Source organism: Bacillus rossius, chromosome 10 (genome assembly GCF_032445375.1).
Source record: "Bacillus rossius redtenbacheri isolate Brsri chromosome 10, Brsri_v3, whole genome shotgun sequence".
Taxonomy (NCBI): Eukaryota; Metazoa; Arthropoda; class Insecta; order Phasmatodea; family Bacillidae; genus Bacillus; species Bacillus rossius.
The window spans coordinates 22,877,650-22,885,937 of NC_086337.1; the positions used below are offsets into that span (position 1 = coordinate 22,877,650).

Genomic DNA, 8,288 nt, shown 5'->3' on the forward strand with positions numbered 1-8,288 from the left:
TTTATGTACTTTAATTAATTCATTCATATTTAGTAAGAGTATAAACAACGGAAAGACGTACCGAACATGCACGAGGCGAACCAAAGTCCGCCGAAGCTGGACTGGTTAACATTAATAATAATAATTAGTTTTAATTTTAGTTAATAGTTTTCATCATGCATTAAGTTTAATCTAATTATTAAGATTGTTTCATGTCTTACCTGTAGCTTACTGAGGCACATAATCGTAAATAGAAATAACAGTAATTCAGCGCAAAGACGACATGTTATGCTAGCGGAGCCCTGAGCTCACCCCAGTCCTTCGCCAGCACCGACCGAGAGCAGACACATCAGAACCCCGGGGACCTCAACGCTTGTCTGCACTGCTGAGTAATTCTGTTTAATTTTTAATCATCATAAATCCTTTTGTATGTTAGTCCTTGGGGCTTCTCTCGGTTGGGGGGACTGTTTAAGTAATTGTATAAGTGACCACTATGGTTCTTTTACCGCAAATTAACTAATTGTATAGTGTGATCACGTGGTCAGGTCGCACCACGTGAACCGATTCGTGCCGCAGGCGTTGTGTGATATGATCAAAGGTGTTGGCGAAGTAGCAACTAATAAACCAGGACGTACAATTTTATTTTTATTTGTTTATTTCAACATCCTGAGTGTGACAGCGTGTGGGACGCCTTAAGAGCCCACTGCGTTGGTGAAGAGCATGCCCGACGCTGAGAGCGGGCCAGTGGCGAGTACTAGGATTGGCTTTAGGGGGATTAAAATCACGCCTCACATGGGCAACGTCACGGCCCTGAAAAAGAGTGTCTCCCGGGTGCCCCTTGCACGGTGATGCCCTCAAATTAATCTTAGGACATGCATCGACGCGAATCCCCGCTATGTATGACAGTCAGGCCCCGGGACATGTCAATTCTTCCAATGCTTGTTCTGGTGTTCCTCATGGAGGTACCTGTCCTTTTTAATATATTTATAAATGATATCACTCAGGTTCTGAATCACCCTCTTGAAATACTTTTTGCAGATGACCTAAAAATATACAGTAGAATTACATCTAATGATTGCATCTCATTACAAAATGACATTATGGAAGTCAATAATTTGTGCAAAAAAAAATTTGGCTATACAAAATAAATATAAAACTAAAATAATATCCTTTACAAGGAAATACCAGCCAGTTAAATTTAGCAACCTATTAGAAAACACTTTAATTGCTAAATCTTTCTTTATTAAAGATCATAGTATCGTTCTATTTATAATCTTCTTCTTGTAGGACTTTTCTCCTTATTGAATTAATTACTTTTCATGCTAATAATCTGGAATGACAACAAGATGGCTGATATTAATAAATTAGAAAATATTCAAAATAGATTAATCTAACTAATGAATCTTCAGAACTTTCCTCCACCTAATCTGATTCCCAGTGTTAACCGTAGTGCTTATTTAGATTCACTCTGTTCAAAATTGTTATATAGTTCTAAAATTAATTGTACATATTTCTCGTTAATACTGGGATAAAAATTTCTCAATTTTATACTCTTTTACTTTAAACTTTTGCACTCTCCACAACTATGATGACCTCATGTAGAAAGTCATCTCGAACCACTGTAAACAAGTCATGAACTCTAGATGTTAAACACTCCACTCACAAGCAAAGTTTTTTTTTTAATTATTAATATTTCAAAATAAGTAATTATATTTGGTTATAGTTAATTAGTCTTTGTTTTGAATATTTAGTTTTTGTAAGGATCCTTGTTTGTACATTTTATTACCTTAACTTAATATATTTTCTCCTATATTTACTTATACGGTATTTAAAATTCTGACCTCAAACTCTTGGCGGCAGTTGGGACCGAGCTCTTGGGGCAGGGAAGCTGGGGGGTGGAGTGGGCACCCTCTTGACTAAGGGAGTTAAAATGGGCCACTTTGACGTCCCAACCCAGCCAAACTGTGGGTACTGAAGTTGCCAGTCTTTTCTGTCGTGAGAGTTTTTCCTATTAGTATTTTTGTTGTTTTTATTAGTATTATTATTAAGTATTAATAATCTGTCCTTAAATTTTATGTTCAATTATATTCAATTGTGTTTCTGATGTAATTAGTATTTTTTTTTTCTTTTTTTTCTTCACTGTAAGTATCTGGAATGCTTGTTTTCATATAATGGACAAATGTGGATGTGCCTACCTGCTATGGTTTCACCTATGGTAGAGCTTTACTACGGTTGTGTCGGTGAGAGGGAGTGTCCAGGTACATACTCGCAGTGACCGTTTTTGTTCCTATTTCTGTTTTATTTTGTATTGTCTTTTATTTTCTGTTTGGTACCTATCTATATGTATCGTGGCCAAAGCCATAGATTGTTTCGAACATGTTATAAACTAAAATAAATAAAAATAAATAAATTTTCTTTATGCTGTTGATTTTTTTTAACTTTTTGTACTAAGTTATACTTGTATTAGCAATTAAAAGGGAATCATCAGATTTAATAGTTTACGTTGAAAGTCAAACTGCCTAAACAATATTTTTGTGCGATACCTTATTGTAGATATACATTCCTGGTTAGATTGTGTGTCTGACCGCATTTATGCACACAACTACAGGAAATATTTTTGACTGGGAACTCTTTTCTTCAGGCTCCCTGACTGTATGCTAAAAAGAACCAATAAAATTTCAAACTGGAGGGTAAAAGAGAATGTGTCATTGTTACTTGGCATGTTAACAAATAGAATTGCTGTATGGATTTAATTTCGGAGGATTTAACTATTTGTGTTTCTGTGATCCTGTTTTAATCAGTTTTTGATCCCTGGGCGGAACCAAACGGTGATTTTTCACAATTTGTAAGCATGGTGGTCATGCCGTATGCCCGGGGGGGGGGGGGGATGTTCCTGGGGTTGCACACACATTCCACTCCTTCCTTTCCGGTTGTTGTTTCACAGCCCCACTCATTTCCTCATTCCTCCATGTTTATTTTGACCTTGGGGCTGCGTTGTTCCAGTTGCCTGCTACCAGGTCAATCCGGGTTCCATTCTTGGTCAGAGCATTACCCACTTTATTCGCATAAGAGAAATGTGGTAGATGTTGCATGGATTCGTTTAGTTTTCTCACGGTACCTCTGCCATTTCATTCTGTAGCTTCATCCTCATCACCCCGTTCCGTCTCTAATAATCCCAATTTCAACAAGATGTGAAGCCAAAGTCCATTTATTTTCAGTTTAACGACCTAGACGTCGACGAGTGTGTTCATTTGACACGGGTGGTGCCTCTTAGAACATGGTATCATCTTCACCTTAACAGTATGCATAAAGCCAATACTGTTAAACATCAAATTGTGCAGTAGGGTCTAGCTAGTTTGGACTGGATGAAACCAGACCATGTCCAGAAAACCGAAAGTTTGGATTGAACAGAGTTTGCGTGAAATTCAAAATGCACGCAATACAAGTTTTAGATGGATAAAACAGACCTGCCAACTCTCACTATTTTTGTGTGAGGCTCACGATTTTAAGGTCCATGTCACGCCCACACGCCAAAATAGTGTTTCCTCACGATTTTTTGGGGCCCCAAGATTTTGTTTGTAAAAGTTACAAAACAAGTTTTACGAAAGCTTACAGTAACGAGTTTCCATCAATACTCGAGTCACGTAAAGGAAGCAATTTTCCATTTTGTAGCGTGTGCCGTGCTGATTTTTCTATCTCGCATAGTGGAAGAGGAGACATTGTGAAACATGTCGCTACAAAAAAACACAACTAACACGTGAAGTGTATTGCTTCCAATAAAAAAATTAATTTTGCTGAGCAGAATGTTATTTTACATCTTTTTTAGTTGCGGCCCTGCATGATCACTACACGACAGCGCTAAATTATGTTCAACTAAATTAAATCTGCAACCTATAATTTGTTGAAATAAATTTTGAAGCAGAGACCATGTAACATATGTACAGGTATGTCACTTAAATTTAAAGATTCTAATTTTTTGTTTTTTATATCTAACCTGTATTTATGGGCCTGGAAATTTTTATCGAGGACCTCATGATTTTTTAAATTTGAATGTTGGCAGGTCTGGATAAAACTAGAAAAAATGTTTTTTTTTTTTCCTTCTTCCCCTCCATAAATACAAAATTACTAGTGTTGAATTTTACTTTTAATACTACTGTATATGGAGACCTAAGATTTTAACCAATGAACTAATGCAGGGGTGCAACAACTAAATTTCCAAAAGGGGGGGGGGGGGGGCAATATACCTTTTATATAAAGAATCATCGATGCCCCCTATTGAAGTGGGGGGTCCGGGGGTCCTCCTCCGGGAAAATTTGTATTTTCAAGGTGGAAAATGGTGCTATTTAAGCAGTTTTATTATCTAAAAGTTGATTACACAGCACTTTCTTTGCCCCTGTTTGCCCCCACTTCAAGGTTTCAGGGGGGGGGGGGGAAATACCCTTGCCCCCCCCCCCCCCCTTGTTGTTGCGCCCCTGAACTAATGTTGAATCAAATGTTAAATCCCATCAGAGTTGACCGGATGCGCGGATGAGCGGATCAGCGAGTGAATATTCGGAAGGAACAGTTTGGCGCGGTGTGGTCGCAGGTGGCGCCCCAGGTGCTGAACGCGCAGACGCGCGGCCTGGTCGGGAGCCTGGTGTCGTCGCTGACGGGCGCGGCGGGCGCGCTGGGCGTGCGGGCGGCGGCCGGCAGGCTGAACGGGGACCTGAGCGCTCTGCTGCTGGTGTACAGTGCCGGGGCCGGGCTGGAGCCCCCCCCGGAGCTGGGGCCGGCCCTGGGCCAGCTGCTGGCGCGGGCCCGGGCCGCGCGGGGCAAGGCGGAGGAGCCCGCCGCCGAGACCGCCGGTACGCTTTGTCCCTCTCTCCCTCGCGTTCCACTCTACCTCAAACACCAATACTTCCACATACATGGCATACCTCGTGAGTTTGGCCTATAGTCGCTGTCACTGCTAAAGGTCGTATTTCAAAATGTCTCACTTTCCAGGAGATCAAAAAAACTGTTTCATTCATCAGGGTTATCACATTTTGTTATGAAATTTTGGTAGTATTCTTAGAATTATGCTTCTTACTTTACAGTTATTGACAAACGACTTTTTCCCCACAACATGGGTTGCCTTCCGAAATACGCAAACAGCCAAAAATTTTAAAATGCCAATTTTTGACATACGACCTTTTGCAGTAACAGCAACGATATACCAAAGTTCACCGTCTATGTGAATTCAGTTGTGCAGTATAAATGCCCTTTTTTGATGTTTTAACGGGACTTCTTAATCAAAAACTTGGACAATAAGCGACATTTTCAAACATACAACAAGTATCAAATTTTTTTTTTTCGCTACTGTTTTTTTTAGTGGGATTCTTACTAGGCAAAATTTCATTCTAAGTAAAAAAAATGATATTCGCACAGCCTTACTGATTAGTGATTGTTCATTTTGATCCTATCTCAAAGTGTTCAAGAAATTATTCCCAAAGTTTAAAGTTTTAATCAAATTTATTTTTTGTCTGCCTGCTAATAAACTTTATTTAGTAATAATGTAGGTTTCTAGGAATGTTGTTGGCCTGGATGAAATTAGGCTTGTGCGAACACTAATTTTTGTGAAGCAAAGTGAGTAACTAATTTAATTTTTTAAATATTCTTGAAGTCGAATCGAACTGAAAATACAAGATTGAAGTAAAAAACAAAATTGTTTAACATTTGTAATGTTTGAACTGATTAAGTGATTAATCAATTGGGCACTAGGTATAAAATCATGCAAAAAAATTATAAAATTAAAATTCATAATATTAATATTTAGCATTCATAATAAAAAATTATTTAAAATGAAAAAAAAAAAATATTTTCATGAACGAATCTTAGGCTCCCAATGTTTTAAATCTTTTTTTTAAAAAAAAGTGAAACTCCTCATCAGATGCAAAGCTTTGCCACACAACCGAAGCTTCAAATAACACAAACAGCAAAATCTCCTGTCGAAGTTAAATTGAATATTAAAAAGATCTTCAATTGATTCACTTAGTCGAAGCTTCACACAGGTCTAAATAATTCTTGGTTTGGATGGTTTTGGTATTAAATGGCCCAACCGACTGAAATGTTAGGTAGTTTAACATAATCTCTCATTGTATCACTTTTAAAACTACAAATGCTCACTAATTTAATTTTTATTGTTATGAATGTATCTATTTTAGACCAATTTATTACAAAATATATTATCATAAAAAGCAGCATATAATTTTTATTATTTTTTATTTTTTGGATTGAGTATTATTAAACAGCTTATATAAAAAATAAAAAAAATTAAAATATTTTCTGTGACTATGATTCACGTAACTAACTGGATGTCGGCCCGGGCAGCGGAAGAGGCGCCCTCGAAGAAGCGCAAGATAACCGGGGAGTCGGAGGACGACGGGGAGCCCCAACCCGGGTGCTCCAAGGAGCCAGACAGCCCCCCGGCGACGCTGCACGGCGCATCAGACGCCAGCTCGTCCCCTAGGCAGGCCCAGCTGTCGGACAACTGGCTGGAGGCACTGGAGAAGACCATCCTCGAGCTGCGGGCGTGCATAGAGAAGAAGGAGTGAGGCGCGGCCACCGTTTCCCAGGTCGTCGCTTCTCGCGGCAAAATGTCACTGAACTTGTCAAATTACTAAAGTTTTATTTCCCCCCTTCCCTCCTTTTTTTCCCTTCATTCTGCCAAATACTTTGTGAACTTTTCGGTGAGATGGTTAGCTCAGGAAGAAGTGTTAAACATCATCAGTGATAGTGCACATGGTTGATTAACATTCCTTAAAGTTAAACACGGCGATTTTTTTTTTTGTGCGAGAGCATGTTTCCATTCACCAGCTAAACAGGAAGCGTGAATTTTGGAATCTCGCTGATGATGAAGACTTTGGTTTTCAAATGGTATATTTCGGCAGCTATTGTAAAGGTGTATCCTGCTGTCACGTAAGACCACTGACGTCTTTCATTTCCAAATCATGTTCGTACCGCATGTCATGATTGTTTCAAGTAGTTTTATCACAAAGGATTTGTTAAATGTACAGTAATAGCTTTGTGATTAATATCATGACATTGAGGGTACCTATTTATTGCTTTTTCCACATGTTCTAGAATGATGTGTGATTTATTATTTACATATTAATACTTTAAATTGTGATCATTTGTACAGATGTTTGAATAATACATAATTAGAAATAAATATAGGGTGATTTTTATTGCCCATTTAGTATTATTTTTTAAATCACATCTTTGGATGTCAACTATATGAATTCATAGCATAGTAATAAAGTGAAACAGCACTGAAAATACATTTTTGTAGTGTTGGTAAGTGTTGTATTAATGGATACTATGGTATCATGTATAGACAGATTTTATTGATGTCGGTCACTGCTGTACAGTGTGTGTGCTCTCTGGTAGCCTTAAAATGAATGAAACTCAAATGTATTTTAATCCCAATACTTAATGATAGACAGATATTGCATATGTGTTTGTTGGAATGACTGTAATTTTATCACTTCGATTCCTGATTCGTAATTTTTCCAGACTGGTAATGATAGATATTGCATATGTGTTTGTTGGAATGACTAATTTTATTACTTTGATTCCTGATTCGTAATTTTTCCAGCGTGGTGAAAGACTGTTGGTTTCAAGGTTATAGTCCGTAATGCTGTTTGCTGTGAAAAATTGCCCATTTTGCAGATGTGCCGTGTTTTGCTCGTAAATGCTACTTTTTCACCTCTGAAGTTTGCCTGCCGAATGTCATTCCAGAAATAAATTTCTGTGCAATGTTGCATTAGTTTTGATTTTATTGCATTGTTTTATTGCATTTTGTACCTCAACCTTTTTTATTAGTCTGTTATTCTTGGCTAATGGTGTGTGTACCATCCAATTAATACCCACTCAGTAGAACACTGAATTACTACAAACTGTACTTAATTTTCTTGTTTTTACATCACCCACAATAAGCAGAAAAGTAATTCTTATGAAATCTCTGTTTTGGGGTTACTACAACATGGCCACCATGCTACCTCAATGTCTTTTAACTAAACTATTTACACTGGGAGTTATTTGATTTACAAGTAAATAATGTTTAAAAGTAATCATTATAAAATGTAGTGAAATAATATTTACTATTAGTGGGAGGAATAATAAAAAGGATAGTACAGTTAAACAAATATTTGTTTAAAATTCACATAAATAAGAGGTTATGATTAGTGAAGTGTGTAATAATTCAAGTAATTATTTTATGCTCATTCATGTAAGATTACCAACAAGCTATAAAGTGTTTATAATTTTAATTTTGGGGCGCCTCGCATTAT

At 37.5% G+C, this 8,288-nt stretch overlaps 1 protein-coding gene across 3 annotated transcripts in view; it reads left to right on the forward strand.

Annotated features, from left to right (window-relative positions):
- Positions 1-7,777, forward strand: part of LOC134535844 (ubiquitin carboxyl-terminal hydrolase 34) — a 217,103-nt gene extending 209,326 nt beyond the window's left edge. For all 3 annotated transcript variants that reach the window (XM_063375171.1, XM_063375172.1, XM_063375173.1), the window contains 2 exons: positions 4,565-4,823; positions 6,328-7,777. In XM_063375171.1, the coding sequence (XP_063231241.1) occupies positions 4,565-4,823; positions 6,328-6,551 (483 nt within the window). In that variant the 3' untranslated portion in view covers positions 6,552-7,777. The remainder of the gene's footprint in view (positions 1-4,564; positions 4,824-6,327) is intronic.
- Positions 7,778-8,288: the final 511 nt, after the last annotated feature.